Source organism: Apiospora marii, assembly GCF_038362585.1.
Source record: "Apiospora marii strain CBS 49790 chromosome Unknown utg000006l_segment0_segment0, whole genome shotgun sequence".
In the NCBI taxonomy this organism is placed as follows: Eukaryota; Fungi; Ascomycota; class Sordariomycetes; order Amphisphaeriales; family Apiosporaceae; genus Apiospora; species Apiospora marii.
Window position 1 is genome coordinate 1,186,605 of NW_027117378.1, and position 19,612 is coordinate 1,206,216.

The 19,612-nt window shown below is 52.7% G+C and overlaps 7 protein-coding genes across 7 annotated transcripts; 4 read left to right on the forward strand and 3 right to left on the reverse strand.

The window, feature by feature from the left end:
- Positions 1 to 3,991: 3,991 nt before the first annotated feature.
- On the reverse strand, positions 3,992 to 4,829 carry PG985_010115 (uncharacterized protein; the record flags this gene model as incomplete). Its single annotated transcript, XM_066829883.1, has 2 exons — positions 3,992 to 4,421; positions 4,795 to 4,829. The coding sequence occupies 2 exons, from the start codon at positions 4,827 to 4,829 to the stop codon at positions 3,992 to 3,994; spliced, it is 465 nt and encodes a 154-aa protein (XP_066682273.1).
- Positions 4,830 to 6,036: 1,207 nt separating this feature from the next.
- Positions 6,037 to 6,518, forward strand: PG985_010116 (uncharacterized protein; the record flags this gene model as incomplete). Its single annotated transcript, XM_066829884.1, has 3 exons — positions 6,037 to 6,067; positions 6,129 to 6,242; positions 6,304 to 6,518. The coding sequence occupies 3 exons, from the start codon at positions 6,037 to 6,039 to the stop codon at positions 6,516 to 6,518; spliced, it is 360 nt and encodes a 119-aa protein (XP_066682274.1).
- Positions 6,519 to 7,180: 662 nt separating this feature from the next.
- On the reverse strand, positions 7,181 to 8,835 carry PG985_010117 (uncharacterized protein; the record flags this gene model as incomplete). The annotated part of the gene is made up of 2 exons (XM_066829885.1): positions 7,181 to 8,613; positions 8,679 to 8,835. The coding sequence occupies 2 exons, from the start codon at positions 8,833 to 8,835 to the stop codon at positions 7,181 to 7,183; spliced, it is 1,590 nt and encodes a 529-aa protein (XP_066682275.1).
- A 934-nt stretch (positions 8,836 to 9,769) lies between these two features.
- PG985_010118 (uncharacterized protein) lies at positions 9,770 to 11,389 on the forward strand (the record flags this gene model as incomplete). The annotated part of the gene is made up of 1 exon (XM_066829886.1): positions 9,770 to 11,389. One exon carries the CDS (start codon positions 9,770 to 9,772, stop codon positions 11,387 to 11,389), a length of 1,620 nt encoding a protein of 539 aa, XP_066682276.1.
- A 958-nt stretch (positions 11,390 to 12,347) lies between these two features.
- On the forward strand, positions 12,348 to 14,612 carry PG985_010119 (uncharacterized protein; the record flags this gene model as incomplete). Its single annotated transcript, XM_066829887.1, has 1 exon — positions 12,348 to 14,612. The coding sequence occupies one exon, from the start codon at positions 12,348 to 12,350 to the stop codon at positions 14,610 to 14,612; it is 2,265 nt and encodes a 754-aa protein (XP_066682277.1).
- A 374-nt stretch (positions 14,613 to 14,986) lies between these two features.
- PG985_010120 (uncharacterized protein) lies at positions 14,987 to 16,316 on the reverse strand (the record flags this gene model as incomplete). The annotated part of the gene is made up of 7 exons (XM_066829888.1): positions 14,987 to 15,327; positions 15,415 to 15,510; positions 15,566 to 15,611; positions 15,686 to 15,741; positions 15,866 to 15,999; positions 16,041 to 16,221; positions 16,298 to 16,316. 7 exons carry the CDS (start codon positions 16,314 to 16,316, stop codon positions 14,987 to 14,989), a joined length of 873 nt encoding a protein of 290 aa, XP_066682278.1.
- Positions 16,317 to 18,577: 2,261 nt separating this feature from the next.
- Positions 18,578 to 19,561, forward strand: PG985_010121 (uncharacterized protein; the record flags this gene model as incomplete). Its single annotated transcript, XM_066829889.1, has 1 exon — positions 18,578 to 19,561. The coding sequence occupies one exon, from the start codon at positions 18,578 to 18,580 to the stop codon at positions 19,559 to 19,561; it is 984 nt and encodes a 327-aa protein (XP_066682279.1).
- Between the last annotated feature and the right edge of the window lie 51 nt (positions 19,562 to 19,612).

Consider the following 19,612-nt stretch of genomic DNA (forward strand, 5'->3'; position numbering starts at 1 on the left):
GCTCTTTTGCCCATGGTGGATGGGTGATGCACTTTACGCCGAAGCCTCCTGACGATATTGTGTTGGATTCAGTTGGGGGGTTACCCTATTGTTTCAAACCCCCAAGCGTCCTGTTTGCAGTATAAGTACGGGTGTAGCAATCATCAGCGACTTACGTAGCACTGTTTCCTCTTGTCGCATGCTGTCTTGAGTAGAGAGCACTCTCAGAAACGAGGCAGGGCAGGCAACGCAGGGCAGGGCAGGGCAGGCAGGGCAACGCAGGACATCCAGATGGAGAGCAGGATCCCTCCCTTTCTTTCCCAATGCCGCTGCTGCAGGATGATGCGAAGTGCCTGGATCCTGGGATTCAGGATGGCCGAGTGAGAACAAGCCTTGACTCGTCACAGAGTCTGCGTTCCTTGCCCAAATTTGACTCGCTTCATCGGACAAGGTGTTCCTCGGCCGGGGAGCTCTTGCTTGGCCCTTGCAGATAAATGGTCCTGGTTGATGCAATCTGGATGCAATATCGCCAAAGCATGATTCGTCCCAGCTGCTAAAAAAGAACCAACAAAAAACAAAAGACCAGACAAGAACGACACCTGCTGAAGACCAACACGGGCCGCAGATAGCACGAAGCCCGTCACAGCGACGCGACCAACCATGCCTAGAACGTACAAGCTGCCGGCCCGTCCTGAATAAGTGACAGACATTTCCAAGGCACTTTGATCCCACTACCACCTACCAGTCGCCGCATCATGACAAAATCGCCCCGTCCGTAGCGTAGCGCGGCAATTGCAGGGGAGGAAGCTGAACCAGCGTTTGCGCCATTACAAATCCACCAGAGCAGAGACATGCAAAGGCATCCTCACTGTGGACAGGATCCAATAACCTTTCTGCGCCGTGACTCGGAGATAAATCGAATACTTGCCCCCCGAGCCCTGGTTGACCTTGGAATCTTTCGGCAAGATGCATGTCCCCGATGCCACCTTGGTTGCAGAGCCGCCGCCGCCGAAATGCTTCACTTCACGCCACCCTCCAACATACGTTGGTTTCCTCGATCGGAGTACGCGATCATTGTTGCCTCTTCGGCCCCAAAAATCGTGTTTTGACTGCCGTCCATGCCTGGAGTGTGATGTAGCCCCTGGTCCCTGGCAGTGGCCGGTCCCTGGCTCAATTACATAGCTCACCTCTACAGCGAAATGACATGCATCAGCCGGGAGAATCAGAAGCAAGCAACATCAAGCATCAGCCCATTCTTCAACCAATTTCGATTTCTGCTCTCTCAACCACGGCTTGGGGTCCTCTTTTCAAATCTTATGGGCATAATCGCCCAGGTTTCAATTCCTACTATAAAAAGAGCAGATCCGCGATGCCTTAATAAGATCTACGCGCTTCCCAGCTGCGAACCGTACTTGTACGCTGTAGGTGCCCGTAGGTAGGTGTCCGTCCCCCAGATTTGATAATTCACAGGGGTGGTCGGTTTGCGCCCGCCTGAGCTTACCCTGTTTCGGCCGTCTGCAGCACTAGCCCGATGCAGCTTGTTCCCTTTCTTGTCCACTCACTCTTTTAAGCGCTCTCCTGAGGTCTCGAGATGCGTGCTGCATTCGCGTATATGCAAAGGTATCATACGAAAGCCGGTGGGTTCTGAACGCCTACCCCGCCCGCCCGCGGATGGCTTTTGGGTAGTACTACATACATGTAGGTCAAGGCTCATCGTCCATACGAAAGTCACTGGTGAGAGAGAGCATGGGATCAATGGGACATTGAAGCTTTCCACACACCCGCGCGGGTGCTCCCATCTCTAGATCAGAGCTCTTCCATGTTGCCGGTACCACCCACCATGAGTGGCAGACTGTCACTTCCCCATCTGTACGACCTCGCTGAAGCCCCTATCATATTGATTAAGCAGGCTGACCACCTTTGACGTGAGATTTTGATCTTGTTGGGCTGACGTATGACTTCCGGATGCCGGTTATTCTTGGTTCTTAATATTACCTACTTTATTGCTCTTCATCCTCGTTACGTATCTGCCCCATCGCTCCCAGATTATGATTACGGGTCATAATCAACAGCAATGACAATCTTGGAGTTGATATAATCTACAGGGGGTGATCACATTATGTACCTCGGTTGCTCGGGTACCCTGCGAAGACAGAATTTCGTTCTATCTTACCTGTTGCATATCGAACCCGGATATCTGACATAAGCCCTATATAGTTGGGAGGGAGCATCCATCGTAGTCCCCGGCGAACGGCTTTGCCAAGCCAATGGTAGCAACGGTGCAGCTTGGGATGCTGGGATTCTCGTGACGGGTGACACGAGTAGTGGGTGATATGACGGTCGCGGGTATATTATTACTGACTGTCCACATTTGTGATGTATGAATAGTCATTCGATGCGCTCATGTTCGTGATGCCATGACAGCACGCCTGCCAAACGCTTGACGAAATATGTCAAATTGTTTGACGACGTTGCATACCACTATACTGTAGATCAAATGAAGCCCGCATTTTTCGCAGGAATATCGGCCATCTAGATGGGATCTTACCTATCTTCTTGGTGGTAGATTGAAGGTCCCCCGCGATCGTCCATGCCACTTGGAGTTCCATATGTAAAAAGGGGGGTTCGCCAAGCCACCCTCTGGGCAGTGCATAGTGCCACAAGGCAGCCAATCCAGTCAAACTACATATGCTAGTATAACGAAAGATTTCAGCGCACAACACGACATGCTCCAAAGACAGAGCGCAGGGCACGTCAAGTCAATCCCACAAACTCCATGCACAAAGAGGCTGATTGGGAATTGAATCAGTGCAGCATAACCTCTCCTTAATCTTAATCGCGACTATACAAAAAAATATTACGATGCCACTGAGCACGATAGCCCTTTAGAATCGGGCCTGGCCGATGATAATTTACAGGACATAAAACATGGTCTGATAGGCGTGCAGAGGTGCCCACAAACCCAGCGTATCTATGTCCGTAACAAGAAGCATATACCAGATGAAGTTCTTGAGTGGCCATGTTGTTGCAGATTAGGAGAATAGGCCTAAGAGTTGGACTCACGTAGATGCCCTTGGGGTTGTCGTGCCCCTCAACGCCATGGCAGACTCACTACTTGTATTACTCCAAAGCCTGGACCGTATATGCACAGGTTCAACAAATTGTCATGTCTGCAGATGGCAAGACTCTGGTGGCATCTGACGATGCGACACCTTCTTTCCGTGAGAGGAAGCCGCGCTGTGCTGACAATCTCGGTTATACTCACGTCTCACCTTGTCTCCGCGTTGACGCCGGTGCCCTACCTTAACCCCAAGCCCAAGCCATTGATTATAATTATTCCCAATCAGTGGTCGCTCGAGGGTGCAAAGAACCCCAAAACAGTGCCAGCTGTGATGGTATATTCAGGGGTAGGCGCGATTGGTGTATGCCACGGTGATTTTGTCAGGGAATACATGTCATCGTGAATGTGCATTTACGTCCACTCTGGAATTTGAAGATGCGTTCATCGACAGGCACTTTATAAAATCATGACTGGTCGGAAAAGGGGTCAGCCGGTTGCCTTTTCGCGCGGCACTCGCTTTTGGACGTGTACTCGTTGTTTATTTGAGAAACATAATAGGAGGGTCCGGGGTTCGTTGAATGTTTGCACCAAGCAGTCCAGAGAACATGTAATTAGTCCTTGGTCTGACGATTGAGTAGCATAGGTGCCGCGTGTCCATTTCCAGCACGCCTGGTACAGTTCACTTTGGCAGAACAGTTCAAGTCTACTGAATGGCCCTGGCTGACCACTGGAAAGTCTCGCATATTGGAATGGCCATATCCTTTTTAGTGCTAGATAGCTGTTTGTAAACGAGTGAGAGTGGTTCTAAGACCGTGAAGCAAAAAGACTCGATACATAGTCCCTGTGACACAACACCCACGCCCGCCCGCTGAGAGACCATCACCCCTTCCCAGGCTCCCTCCCCTCTGATCCCCGAAGGTCCCATCAAACATGGGCAGTGCAACGTCCTGACTAGGAACAGTTGACCTGGACGAACTTAACCTGGTCGTTGAGGTCGACGCCGTTTTCGTCCTCGCCCTTCTGGACCGTCACCTTCTTGACCGTCTCGCCCCCGCAGCTGTTGCCCGGCAGCTTGAAGTTGAACTCGCACTGGGTGAAGCCCACGGCGACGTTGACCTTGAGGTCGGCGCAGATGCTGCCCGCGAGGCCCTCGATGCGCTGGCATATGCTGCCCTTCTGGTGGAAGTTGTTGGGGGACCCACCGCCGCACTGCTCGCCCTTCTTCCCGCCGTTGTAGACGACCATCAGCCACTCGTCATCCTCCTCTCGCTTGGACAGGAGCCTCGACTCATGGACGACTAGGCCCGAGGTGTCTCTGGCCGCCGTGACTCCAGTATCGGCGCCGGGAAGCACGAACCCCTGGGCCAGATAGGGTACGGCGCTGAGAAGGCCAAAGAATGCGGTAGAGAACTGCGTGATGGGGTGTTCAGTCACCGTATCGCTGGACTCGTAGAAGTGTACTCATCTTCATATTCGTGGTCAAGTTTGATGGGTGCTTGATGGGCTTGGTAGGGGGGGCAGAGTATTTGGAAAGTAGAAGATATGACTACTTGGCTGACTCGATGGGATGATACTGATCTGTGTCTTTCGTTCTGGTAGAAGTCGCGACCCCTTTATATAGGAGATCAAGAGATCCGGCCATCGATTTCCAGGCTGAGCCATGCGAGGCCATTAACGCCTCATCCTTCCAATTTCCTTTCACGATGAAGAGATACGTCAAAAACGTATGTTGGAATCCAAAGCCAACAAAATACGACGGTACCATCCGGAAGAATATGCCTGCATACATTTTGTGGGATACAAAGGTTGACATGCACATTCTCTGGTCTCGATGGCAGCTGTGATGCGCGTTTCCACGGGGATCGCAATCCCATTATTGCCGGCCAGCCGGTATCTCAAGCTGTTATACTGTGTCGCGGAGACATCATGATCAGGTCAGTGAATCTACCAAAACTCCTCCCCTTGGTTTATCCTGAGATATCTTGTGGCCTGTACGGACGGATCTGGTAATGTATCAGATTGGGCTTGAGCAATGTATCTGAGCCTGTGTTTGTCGTATAATAGCCCCCTTCCCTATTCTCGAAATCTTCCTAATGCAGTGAAGATACGATATATGTCAAGAAGAAGCTGAATATCGCTATGTCGACTCTCTTAATACGGCTCCAATCTTCTTGCACTGTGTGACAGTAGTTGGTGAATCCAATGGAAATTCTTGTGGCCAAGATACGAGGTGGTATCGGCATCGTAACGAACAACTTTTGACTGTCGCTCATCTCAACCCTCCGAGTCTGCGGCTCATTGGCATGGCTCTCTCGTTCTATTAGGAGTACATAGGCCTTACGTTTGCAGGATCGAACGGGCTTGAGACCACTTTCAATGATTGCGCGAGAATTTAGGAAGGTGGACAATACATCTGGCAGTGTGCAGCCCGGTGGTCTGGAATCAGTTAGGTTGCCTTTGACCGAGAAGGCTCTCGCAATTCTTGTGGGACAGTGGGCCCTTGGACGGCATCATCTCTCCTCTCCCGGTCGTGCCGCGGAGTGATTGCGTCTTTTGTTGCTGTCTTGCGATGCTGTACCGTAATATAAGTATGCGGCCAAGCAGTGTCAAGATAAATAACAACAACTTTTAAATTGCAATGATCATCCGGATGGCTATCCGTGGCCCCAAAGCCTGTATATTTTTATCACCGGGACAAAAGGTCCATAGTAAAGTACACTCGCTTCCTGTGTTCTCGCCTCTGTCGATCGATGCGTCGAACCACTTCCAGGCAGCCGGGAGCCGAGAAGCGGGAATGCGGGGCAGCTGGTCACCCCGATTGGCAGTTCACCCATCCTCTGGCCTTCGCGTCGTAATACGCCTTCGAGTCCAACCGCCGCCATTTCTCCTGGATAACGAAAGCCATCACTAAGGTCCTCGAGCTTTCCCACTGAATGTGTGGACATGCTTCTAACATCAAAGCCATCAACGCACCTGAAACCACTACAACTGAAGATATGGCACAGAAAGGAGGTCGGGTTCTCCCTGGTACATGCTCATAGCTGGTTTCTTAACTGTACTAGAATCGTTTCTGACAATGGCACAACAGGGACAGATGCCAATAGACATGCTGGATCTCCATCTCCAACACCTACCCGCGATGACAACAAGGTAGGAAGCGAAGAAAAAGCCGCAACTGAGGTAGAGTCTGAGGCTTCTAAAGGTACGACCCCGAGAGGTTCTGCATATCCTACCTAGTAACACGCATGGCTAAGGGCACACAGCAACACGCTCCGATACCTCGGCACCGCCCCAAGACCAGGACTTCAAGAGCCGCGATGGCGAGCAATGGGAGGTCCTACCGAAGCCAGGGGAAGCAGGTGCATCTGAGGGCGGAGAGGGGGGTATGTCGAGTCACTTTGATTTCAAAGTTGGCTGGGGGAAATGGAAATACACCGTCTTCAGCTGGGATCTGAAAGTTGGCCGCCGAAGCCAGTAAGGTGAGGGGAACGTGGAAGGAATATGACTTGCGGGACGTGAGAAGACCGAGACAAGCGTTGCCAGACTTGTGTGAAGTGGGTTGGTAGCCATGGTCAACCTCGTTTAGGATTGGTTTTGTTTTGAGCAAAGATATTGCAAATCACACTCGTTTACCCATGCGTTCTATCTACTCCAGACTATCGGGTGGCTGGCTGCCGAGAGCTTGTCAGAAATATCATCGCTGGCTAATCGTTCCGTTCATCCATAACCGAGAGAATGTCTTCATAAGTAACAAGAGTAACGGGAGAATATAAAAGGAGGCCCGCTCTTGTTCGCATAACCCCAGACTGCCAGCCCCGCAACCTGGTGTGGAACCCTATGCCCACAGGAGTGCGGGCTGTATCGAAGCGTAGGTAGTGAACAGTTTTTAATATATCACCATCAACTGGTTCGTTGCTGCTCCTGTCTGCGCTGGGACTTAACCAATGCATCGCGACAGTAAAGCTTTGAAGTACTGTCTATATCCTCCCCTGGAGGAGGTGAAATATCGATTGCTCTCTACCCAGGTATCTTGCTCTATCTGTTTCTGTCTATGTCTCTATATGCTAACGCTCTATACCTCTATAAGCCATTTAGTTCAAGGGAAAAGAAGAAAAACCCGTCTGGCGAAGAATGTAAGATCTAAAACCGCGAAGTGTGCCTTCCGAACAGCCAGGTAATGCACCAATAGATCGGCACCATGATCTTGTTGCGAACGCTCATGCTCTTGGTCAAGTACGCAGTCCGCCAGAGCACCCAGGCGGTCCAGCCCTTCATCTCATCCGCGCTGCTCTGGTGGATGGCCTTCCAGTTGCCGAGGTAGGTCATGGTCCCCCAATTCTTGAACTTGAAGTCCTGCTGGCCCGCGTTGCCCTTGTTGAACTGCTTGGCCAGGTACACGGCCTTCTGGCTGGCCACCTGGGCGGTGGCCGGCAGCGCTTGGTCGGGTATGGCCGCGCAGTCGCCGATGGCGTACACGTCCGTCATGGCACCGGGATTGGGATACGTGTTGCCGTTCTCCGGCGGTGCATCCTTGGGGACGACGTTGACGCGCAGGTGGTGATCAGTCAGTATGGAGCCCGTCTTGGGGTTCTTCTGCAGTCTGATCTGGCCGCCCAGTTCTTCGTTTCCAGCAATGGGCGGGCACTCGAAAGCCTTCCCGGTCAACTTTTCGATGAGCGGGTTTTGCATCAGGCCGGTCGACCAGACGACGATTCCTGCATGGACTTCCTCATCTCCGTATTCTTTGATGTTCAGCTTCATGCACCCTTCGGTGTCCTCATCAGGCCGTATCCGGGTCAGGTGATGCTCTGTCTTGACTTGGATACCCTCTCTCTTGAAATGGTTCATCGCATAGGTCGCCAGACTCTGATCGAACATGGGCAGGACCTTCGGGGCCACGTCGTAGACAGTAATGCCGACGAACTTCTGGAGGTCCGGGTAGAGTTTAGACAGGTCGTCCCGGATCAGATCGTGCAGTTCGGCGGCGAACTCAATTCCGGTCGGCCCGCCGCCAACGATGGCGAAGTGCAGCAGCTTCTTCCGCTGCTCGTCGGACGTCGTGGGCAGGGCCGCCTTTTCGAACAGCTGCAGGACCTTCAGCCGGATCCGGCGCGCGTCGCCTACGTCGCGGAGGAAGTACGCATGCTCCCTCACGCCTTCGATGCCGAACGTCTGGCTGTAGGAGCCGCAGGCGATGACAAGCTTGTCGTAGGGGACTTCGAACATCTCGCCCTGTTTGCTCGGCAGTTCCGGCGTCTTATTCTTGCTGATTTCGCGGTTCACTCTCGAGCGCAAGTCATCAGAGACGTTGGCCTCGACCCGGATGACTTTGCGGTTGAAGTCGATGTCGTCGGCCCATCCCTGGTGGAAGTGGTCCAGGCCGAGTCGCCTAACAGACTCGAGGGTGGCGCGGAACTCGAGAGTCCCGACTGCGGTGCTGGCTAGCAAGGGTGTGAAGACGAAGTAAGATCGGGGGCTGATCATGACCCTCTCATATTTACTCGGGTCCAGAGCTCTCGAAAAGCCATAGCCGGCCCATCCGCTGCCGAGGACGACTACTCTCTCCTTTTTGTCTATGGTCTTGGGTTAGGAGCGGTTCCTGGACAATACGGTATTGCAGGCTGATGTGCGGACTTACTCGTCGTTTCCCCTTCTGTCACTGTGCTTGCTCGACGCACAAGGATACCCGAGCATTGTTTACTCACATTAGCTGCAAGTGGATTCAGTAAGGCTGAAGAGTGGCTAGGGAGAGCCCGTCTCAACGGGGCGGCCCGGCAGCTGGAGGGTTTGAACATTGCTTCACCAAGGAATATAGACAAGATGAGAAGACATATGGGAAATCTAGCAGGTTCTTCATTGTATACTTAAAATATTTGAGCCCCGAGTTACGGATGCTGCGGGATTATGATGTCAAGCCGAAGGATGACAGTGATTATTAGCAAGGGGCTGTCGACACGATAACTGGACGGAGCGGGACTATTTCGTGGAACCCCGTGTTTGTTGCTTGTTCCCTAGCCAGGTGCCAGGTGGCTAGCTGGAAATTTGCAGGCCGTCGGGGCTTCTTTAGCATCAGCCATGGCGCCTCTTGGTCAGTACAAGACTTCCGTTGAAGCGTTATCTTGGTCCGGCTCCGAATAGCCTCCATTGTTTCTCCTAGAGTACCCGATTTTTAGTTCCTTGAGTCCGTGACAGGTCCCACAACGGCAATTCATTTGCACAGAAACCTGGAAATCTGCGGAGGCCTTGGTCGGACAAATGAGAGCTGGTGTAGCGAATATGTGCTTCTTCGGGGCCAGAGGCCCAGTAATCAGAAGCAAATTTTAAACGATTCCCTGGTGCGGCAGGCGGGTAGAAGTAAGTTTATGTCGATCCGGCGTTGAGGATCCTCTCGAGTTCGGCGGTTCGGGGCTGTCGGCGTTACCGATAAGGCCGATACCATTTTTCGTGCTCAGTGGCCATCTGGACCAACCACGGGCGGAGCTGTCAATCAATTGAGCTTAACTGAGCCTCGCCTCGTCATTTTCTGTAGATTAGCATCACCGCCAGCCCACACCTACCCAGAGAGCCAAGATGTTTCGGGCGCATGGTTCTAGATCGCTCAGAAGAGGACTTTCCTCTTCCCTTGCTGCGGCCAGCAGAGCATCGCAAACATGCACGGCACGATTACAATTCAGGGCGCTGGCATCCGTCTCAGTGCCCCCGCCAAAGGTACGCACGTCACCAGCGCATATGCGCTCCGCCCTGCGCATACACAACTTACCCAGCATACTGACTTGGCAAACGCAGGAAACCACAGAATTAGATCAAATAACGACCCTGCCAAATGGTGTGCGAGTGGCATCTGAGGCCCTTCCTGGCTCCTTCTCTGGTGTTGGTGTCTACATCGAGGCCGGCTCACGATTCGAAAATGGCTACCTGAGTGGAGTGAGTCACCTGGTGGACCGCCTCGCCTTCAAATCAACAACGAAAAGGGGCGTCGAGGATATGCAGGAAGCCGTTGAGTCTCTGGGAGGAAACATTCAGTGTGTCTCGTCGCGCGAGTCGATGATGTACCAGGCGGCGACCTTCAACTCGGCTGTACCTCTGGCGACCGAACTTCTGGCAGAGACGATAAGACACCCGCGCATCACCGACGAGGAGATGGGAGAGGAATTGGCCACCGCCCAGTACGAAATCGAAGAGATTTGGAAGAAGCCCGAGCTCATCATCCCCGAACTGGTTCACCTGGCCGCCTTCAAGGACAACACTTTGGGAAACCCGCTTCTATGCCCCGCGGAACGGTTGCCTGAGATCAACAAGGAGGTCGTCCGAGGTTACAGAGAAGCGTTCTACCGGCCGGAAAGGACTGTAGTCGCTTTCGCCGGCGTACCGCATCAGCAGGCCGTTGAACTGGCCACCCAGTTCTTTGGTGAAATGGAAGCGCGACCGCCCCTGTCACGGAGCGGGTCGGAGACCTCTCTAGAGTCGGGCTCTTCAGCAAGCAGCACGAGCTCTTCTAAGTCTTCATGGTCTGGTTCATCGATATTGCCTCTTTGGAATGACCCAGCTCAAAACCCGAATGGCACGGCCCCAGTACTTCCGACACAGGAGCAACTAAGTGCCCCCGCACGCTACACGGGCGGTTTCGTGTCTCTCCCCAGCAACCCAGAGGCTCCCCAGAACCCGATGCAGCCCAATTTGACGTCGCTTCACCTCGCCTTCGAAGGCGTGCCTATTGCCTCTGAAGACATCTACGCCCTGGCCACCCTTAACACCCTCCTTGGCGGTGGCGGCTCTTTTTCGGCTGGTGGGCCTGGAAAGGGTATGTACTCGAGGCTTTACACCAACGTTCTTAACCAGTACGGCTGGGTTGAGCAATGCCAGGCCTTCAACCACTCTTACACCGACTCCGGCCTCTTCGGCATCCAAGCCCTGTGTCTCCCGGGCAAGACGCAGGCCATGCTCGATGTCATGTGCCAGCAGCTGCGCGGATTGACCCTCAACACTGGCTTCCAGGCGCTGGGTCAGCAGGAGGTGACGCGTGCCAAGAACCAGCTGCGTTCGAGTCTCCTGATGAACCTGGAGAGCCGCATGGTGGAGCTCGAGGACCTGGGCAGGCAAGTCCAGGTGCACGGACGCAAGATCCCCGTGCAGGAGATGTGCCACAAGATCGAGAGCCTGACGGTGGAAGACCTCCGCCGCGTCGCCAGCGAGGTTCTCGGCGGTGGCGTCGTGAACGCCGGCAAGGGTAGTGGCTCTCCGACCGTCGTTCTGCAGGATGTTTTCGACCACACTACGACCTCTACCAAGCGGATGACGTGGGAAGAGATTCAGGAGAGAATCTATAGATGGGGCCTCGGCAGGAGGTGATTCCGAAATCTTCACTTTACATTTTTAATTCCAACGGACGACCCAATGAATGAGAGGCAATGGATGACAAGATAGATGGATGGATGGATGTGGTGAGGTGGATTTTATGCCAAGATCACGAGAACTACATTACATACAACTCTATTTGATGTTGGCCGCCCCCCTTTTTTGCGAGGCTGGCCTACGAACGGACGACGACGACATTGCATCTGGGGGTGGGAGCTCATGATTTCCTCCCCCTTTCTGGCGTTGGGAGAAGCCGTGTACAATATCTCAAGATCAGATGTACATCAGTTGTATTATAGACAAGATGGTTAAATAATGTGAGAACGCCTTACAAGTTACGAACAGTGTTAAATGTTGCTGCTCTGGGGCAGGATATTGTGGCTATGTCTACTTACCATTAGAGTAGGTGCCATCAAGTAGCCGGCCGCATGCCCGGCATTTCGATTACTGATATTATGAATCGCACCTCGCTATCCCTCTGTCGCCATCATTTCCGCCACCACGCTACATACCGAACAGCAACCCAGCGGGTACGTTAATTTCACCTGCGCTGATGAGGCGATGCCCCTCACCATTATCGTGGGCGGGCTTTGTACACATTTGAATGCTATAAATAGGGCTGTCGTGTAGCGAAACACCAACTTAACTGGCTAATAGCCACCCCTTAACCTAGACACACATATGATGTTTCGTAAATTAAGTCAGCTTGTCTCTTCTGCCTTCTGATCTAAACCATCTGGCCTTCCGAGCCTGAAAAGATTTGTTGGTCCAAGTTTCTTCTTAAGCTATAGCCATTAATCTGGCGGCAACACCCCTTTATAAAGCATCAAGCTTGCATACACCTGCTCTACGGAAAGCACATTTCCAGTGTAATCAGGCCATATACGCAGGCCATTAGAAACATCAACTTATCTTTAATTCCTAAGAAACTATAGTCGTATGCAGCGTCAGGATGCAGCGCTACCAAATTCTTCGAGTATGGATCTGGGAATTCATGCTCATCATCCTTGCCTCTGGTCTTATCATTTCTATCGCAGCATTGCTTGAGCAGAACCATGGCAAGCCTGTTCCTGATTGGGGCAACCGTATCAGCTTCAACGCCCTTCTTGCGTTTCTTTCTACAATACTCCGCGCTACGTTAGTTATCATAGCCTCTCAGATCATATCCCAAAGGAAATGGGAGTGGTACAAACAGGAAAGCCCGCGTCCTCTTTCCGACTTGCAGCAGTTCGACGCCGGTAGCCGCGGTACATTTGGCGCATTGTTTCTTCTCCCTACTATCCTACTGAAAGACGCAGTAGCGTTGGCAGCCATCGTCGTCTTACTCGCTTCGTTTCTAATCGGTCCTTTTGTTCAGCAAGCAAGCCGCACGATGGATTGCTCATTCGCACTGCCGGGCCCCAACGCTTCGTTGCCATTTGCTCATTATATCCCCCTTAGAGGTGGTTATAATAACGAAGAAAACAATCCCTGGGGTACTCCTACACAAGACCTGATGGCCACAATATTTTCCGCCGCGATAGCCGTTGATGGAGTTGAAAATCGAATAAGCGCAACCTGTACCACTGGAAACTGCACATTTCCTGGAGAAGACAAAAGGGACACTCAGAACGCAACACATTCGACGGTTGGTATGTGTAGCAAATGTATCGATATTTCCTCCCTCGTTTATACCACTGTTCAGGACAGCATGTACTTGAAAGGAATTCCCGAAGAGTACGGTGTCAACGGTTCCATGAACGATGTGATCACTATCAAAGGGAGTCCGGGACTCGCCTGGCTAGGAGATTTGCTCACACCAGATCTCAGAGCAATATCCAGGTGGGCTTACGTCAACTCTACCATACTTGCAAGGGCATCCGATGGAAGAAATTACATTGCAGCGGTATGCAGCTTATATCCTTGCCTGAAGACATACATTTCTTCCATCGACAATAACCAGCTTTCTGAAAGAGAAGTTCGAACGGACGCCATGAGGATAGACATACCTGCTTTAGATTCAACTGAACCACCACTTGACTGTGAAGGCAGAAACAGCCTTGACAACCGATGGAACCATTATACAGCAGTCGACCCCCTATGCTTGAGTAAGGACAGAGACCTTACGAGCCTACCACAAAGCGATACTTCCCAATCCGGAGTCACCAATCTGGCTTTGTACGATTTCATCGACTACGGCGAGCCTACCCCATACCATTACACAATTCAGAACTTCACAGCTTCAGAGAACTGTATATATCGCCAACATGCCCTGTTCGTCCAGGCTGTCTCGCTGGTACTCAATGAGGACATATTTAATGGCCGTGGCGAAATCTATCGTGCCCTAGAATTCACTAGCGAATTCAGCTTCAATAATGGCAACCCCGGACGTCTCGAGAACGCCGCTGTCGGAGGAGTCCTACGGACGCTCTACAATCACGGCGAGATATCTTTCTCAGCAACTGCACGCTGGTTCGATGCATTTGCCAATGCTATGACGAACAGGTATCGATTCCAGTACGGAGCTGCAGCTTTCAACATTTCAAACCCACAAATAGATAGAGGCTTCTACGACGGTAACATCACTGAGGAGAGCTCCCCGCCAGATGCAGTGAAGAATTTGGCACCAGGCGAGGTACGAGGGCTGGCATGGCAGACGACAGTATGTGTCTCTATGCAGAAAGATTGGTTGTTATTGCCCCTCTGCCTCACTATCACCGCCGCCCTCCTGACAGCATGGATGATTGGAACGAGCTGGCGGTACCGCCACACCCGGCCTGTCTGGAAAGACAGCATACTTCCTCTGATCTTCTACAGTTACATGATCGAGTCTGTTCATCAAGAGGAAGCGAAAGAGGGGAGGGAGCTTACCTCATCTCACCAACAGCCACCACTCGCGAACGGCACTGACGATGATGGAGTTGATGACAATGATGAGAGAATAGTCGATCACGACGAAGACCCCCCGGAGGACGGCAACAACAAACTCGCGCATGGCAGCGACGGGTTGTTGGAGGCAAGTGAAATGAAGGCACTGGGAGAGAAGATACCAGTCACGTTCCGGTGGTCGGCGGACACCGGCAAGGGGGGAAACGGCGTTGGAGGAGGGCGTCCCCCAAGAACTGGCCTCTTCAACTCCTCCTCTACGGCAGAGGAGTGGCTGGAGGTGGAGGAGACAGCGTATTGCGGATGTCGATGTCGACTCATTGCTCGAAACGGACGGATGAGCAGATTATGATAGTATCGGGAAGCATGCTCCTCACAATTCACATGGCGGACTCCATGTATAGTGTTCTGTATGTTATTTTGGTGTTACGGTACATGCATTTTCCAATACATCTCTGGGTAGCCTCGGTTTCCCTCGCGTTCTGTCTCATGGGCAGCAAGAACAGCAATATGAGCCTGGACGCAAGAATCTCAAAGCGCTCGCTGCTGCTATGTCACTAACAAGCTCATCGTCTCCCCGACGACATAATCAATATATACCGACAGCGTGTTCTCTCTCTTTCTTTCTCTCCTCTCAACTTCCATCGCCCAAGCAACGCTGTTCGACCATTCCGTAGAACCCCAGCCAGCCTAGGAAGTTGAATTCCAATTGGTCGTTTCCAGACCTTAGACCATGCCCGTCGCCTCCTTGTGCCGGCTCTTGTACCCCGGCACAATCGCCGTCAAGTCGCCGAGCGGCAGCTGGACGGGGAAGTCGACCGAGGCCAGCATGAGGCTCAGCAGGATCCACCAGCCCACGACGCAGGCGAGGAAGGCGAAGGCGCCGCCGGCGATCTGCAGCTGCCCGGCCAGCGCGGCGGCGCCGTTGTAGGTCTGGAAGAAGGCGCCCGTGAGGCAGACAAAGGTCATCATGAGCCAGAGGAAGAGGAGGACGAAGGCCACGTTGGTCCGAAGCGCCGCGATCATGAAGAGGAAGCAGAGGAAGCCCATCCAGAGGAGGATGTATGCTGTTTTTGGTCGAGTCATGGAAGATTAGTCTTCTCGTATTTACTAATGAAGGAGGGGATGCAGATTGCCCGAGTAGACAGACATACCGAATTCGTTCATGAAAGCCGCTTGGTTCGGGTAGCCCTTGACTATGCCGTAGACGCCGTCTTGTAGTGTCACGGCGTAGGTCAACCAGAAAGCGCCTGGGAGGTACAGGTTAGAGCTAGTTGTCGAAGAATGCGGGTTTAGGTAACTCACCAAAACTCATGAAGACCACGGCCGGAAACGTGTTACCGCAGATGAGCTGTGAGCGGGTTAGATTCATATAATGGGGTAGCGGTTTGAAAAGTAAGTGGTTTGGTTCAGGGAATGCCATACCTCAAAGACACCACAGACTGTCATCATACCACCGCCAAAGAAGAAGTATGCACCCACTATGAAGGTTCAAGGTTAGCGAGCCATATCTATCATTACTCGGAGCGTATCTCCCAAATGCATGTTATGGGAAGTCGAATCGCAACGTTATTTTCGGGGTTCTCGAGTGGTGATAATACGTACTGGCAGCAAGACCAAGATAGGGGCCGGCGCCATGCCATCCCATGAGTATATTCGACAGCGGCGTGAGACATAGCAAGAATCCAACTAGACCACTTCGCAAAGGGGGGAGAGAGAGAACAGTTAGTTGGTTCGTTCTTGACATTGGTAGGTCGTCGGATGGATGATGTTCACTCACATAGGTGTAGGGTTTCCCAGATAGGTTCGGATGCCGCTCTTTCCTGCGGCCTCCCGGGGTTGCAGGTACAGCTTCTCGAAGAGCTCTGGCGATAGAGATACAGTTCCCGCCGTGCGGATCTTGTTGAGCGCGGGTACAGATCCGGTGTCCTTGTCCAGGTATTCGTGGCTCACGAAGCCATCTATGAAGCCATACAAGCGTTAATAAAGAATGAACCCGACAGTGAGACGAGGCGGGTAGTCGAGGGAAGAACGTACTCTCGCCGTTGGTCGCCATTTTTCAGAAGTTATCTCTGTGTGTGTGATTATGACTAGGTGGGATAGAAGGTCTCGACGTTCTCGATATAACGGAACGCTCTGGAAACTGGGGGTGTCGAAGCTGAGATGAGTTTTGTAAGAGCTATCAACAAGTCTGGGACTATGGAGGTCTATAAGTGCTATATACATGACACCGAAAGCGAGCCCTGGCCCCGACTGGCCGGGACCCCATCTTCGTAGGGCTCACAGAAGCTCACCCTAGATCACTAGCCAATGCTCTTTCCCAGGTATGCACGAGTCGCTCATCACTTGTTCCTACCACATCTGCTAGTATAGTAGTATTGGTGATCCATGTGGCTAGGAGGAGCGCATCTTGAGCAGATGGCCCAGTCGGAAACGACTCCTCGTGGAAACCAGCCATTAGCTGTAGGTTTCGTTGAGAGCCTCCGCCGCAGACTTGGTCGGTCAGGACGAAAGGGTTATCAATACATCGGTGACCCCTGCCAAAGCAAGGAGAACGCGTGTAGAAGGAGCACGGATGGATGGATGTCACGTCAGATTCGAAAAGCTGGGGGAAAATGCGGGGTCTCCGCTCGACCCGCCAGCCCAGCACCGTTGAACCCTACCGAGCCCTGAAAGCCTCTCCGTCCTCAGCTCGCCATTGGTACGTTTTTCAGCCGCTACCCCATATCTCGTACCACGCCGGGACTTGCACGAGGTTTAGTAGGTAAAAATGCTAGCTCGAGGAGGATCAATACTCGGGTGGAAGGACGTCTCGTCGGCACGGAAGCCAATTGAGATTGACTAGGCCCTGGCTGTTTGTGGTTAGCGGTGACGACGGGCTATTGGATTACATGTCATGGCTGGGGATGATCTAACGCTCCTGGGGCACACCGTTCGTGAGAATCTGCTTTGGCGGTGGACTGCCTGGGTATACTAGTGATGTCTAGAGTATGCACAGCAGTGAAAATTTGATAGCTTCTTATTCCCGTCGTTTTGTCCCTAGAGGTGTCTGGATGACCATGTCTTGTTGACTGCAGTTCTGCTCTCAACTCTTCTGTAAAAGTTACTACAGGTGGTCATCAGGTTGCCAGTTGTCTTGATCCAGTGCAGATCCTAGCATAGCGGCGACTTCTGGTAGAGTCCAACACAGCAATATCCTGACAGTTTGTGAAGGCTGAATGAATAAGAAGCTGGTATACTTAGGACGCTAGGAAAGTTTTTGAGTGCAGGTCATTGACCCTAAGAAAGCCGGCACCATCCCATGTAGGTGTTCGCCAAAGATGAGTTCGTCTTACTGTGAGCAAAATGAGACTCACCCCGGATATTGGGGAAGCTAAACAAAGGTGTTGGGGCCGGATGTCGATCGTCGGATCAACAACTGGCTCTTGCGGTTGTCCGGAGCACAGTTGGTGTCATGTCATGAATCGCGAAGCGGCATATTCCCACGTGGACATAGCAAGTACCCGGCGATGCTTTGTAAGTAATGGCAAGAGGAGGCATGCCTGTACAGCAGCGTTTAGGGCATATGCTTGTGTGGGAAATCGAGCAGAATGTGAACGCCGCGAAGCCATCGTCCGTTTCATGTTTGCTGAGGACCCTATCCCAATCAAAGCTTCTTCCTATGCCAGCATATGGGCACATTGCTTCCCGTCATTCCAAGGCCCTGGACCGACTCCACGGCTCACCAGTTAAGTGCCAAGTCACAGGCATCAAAGCCGACTGATGATACCATGAAGATTTGATGTATACGAGGAGTGTGGTGGCTGTCTGCGCAGAGAAAGAGGATAATAGTACGGAGAGCAAGTCACGAAGTGTACTTCACTGACCATGGTATTTGATGACAGACGACGGGACGCAATAGCTGGTCAACTGGCAACAGCATAGTCGCCTAGGGTGATTTATACGGGATAGCGACAGCGGGATAGCTTGATATTCTGATCTGTTAGGCCACGATTTGCGGACTCCAATATTAGGCCGACTGTGGCCGGCCATAGAGAGCAATTCCTTTTTTCAATGCGATTAGAACATCTTTAAACCTATGACGTATAACAAACAGCCTTTTATTTAGGAAAAAAGGCAGGTGGTATCCAGAACTCGAATTCGACGTTGGGAAGGAACTACATGTCGATGAATGCTGTTAGGCTGGTGGGGCAGTGGAAACCCCACGGTAACAATGGTGACTGATAAGTCCCTGCTGCTGATATCAGATACATTAATGATCTGTGTAGATATTGCCTGACTCAATCACAGAACCAACAACATCTATATACCTATACAATGGCGCCTCGGATCCTAGTATTTGGGACTGGCAGTGTCGGGTCGGTCTACACCTATCTACTCTCAAAGGCGGTCCCGTCTTCCAACATCACAGCGATATGCCGCTCAAACTATGAAGATGCATCCAAACACGGCTTCACCATCAACTCGACACTATGGGGCAATGATCTGAACGTCAAGCCCACCATTGCCCGAACAGTGGAGGAAGCGGTCACGCTGTCTAACGGCGAGGCCTTCGACTACGTCATCGTCTGCTCGAAGGCCCTTCCCACCCAGCCGCCCACCGCCGAGCTGATCCGGCCCGCGGTATCGGCCCAAACCACAGTCGTGCTCATCCAGAACGGCATAAGCATCGAGGAGCCCTACGCCAAGGCGTTCCCCAACAACCCGCTCCTGAGCACGGTGGTCTACCTGCCCGCGACGCAGGTCCAGCCGGCCGTGGTCGAGCACAAGGAGGTCGAGCTGCTGCACGTGGGCACGTACCCAGCCGTCGGCGTGTCGACCGCCGCCAAAGACGCCGCGAAGGCGTTCGTCGACCTGGTGACCGCGGCGGGCGCGACCGCGAAGCTGCACGACGACGTCCAGGCCGAGCGCTGGACCAAACTGCTGGTCAACGCGTCGTGGAACCCCGTCTGCGCCCTGACGCGGTGCCGCGACGTGCAGTTCCTGAACTCCCGCGAAGGCGAGGCGCTGGACTTCATCCGGGACGCGATGCGGGAGATCGCCTCGGTGGCCCAGGCGTACGGCTACGACAACGTCAGCGAGGAGATGATCGAGTTCCAGATCGGGCGGGCGTTGGCGCGCAAGGCGCCCGGCGTGCGGCCCTCCATGCTGGGGGATGCGCTGTCGGGGAAGAGCATGGAGGTGGACGCGATTGTCGGCAATGTGGTCAAGCTGGCGAGGCGGAAAGGGGTCGCGGTGCCGATGCTGAGGACGGTATATCTTCTTGCCAGTGGCCTCGACAGCAGCTTTTCACGCGAATAGACGGCCTGAGTATCATAGAATAAACTACAATAAGACCTGTCAATGAACGAG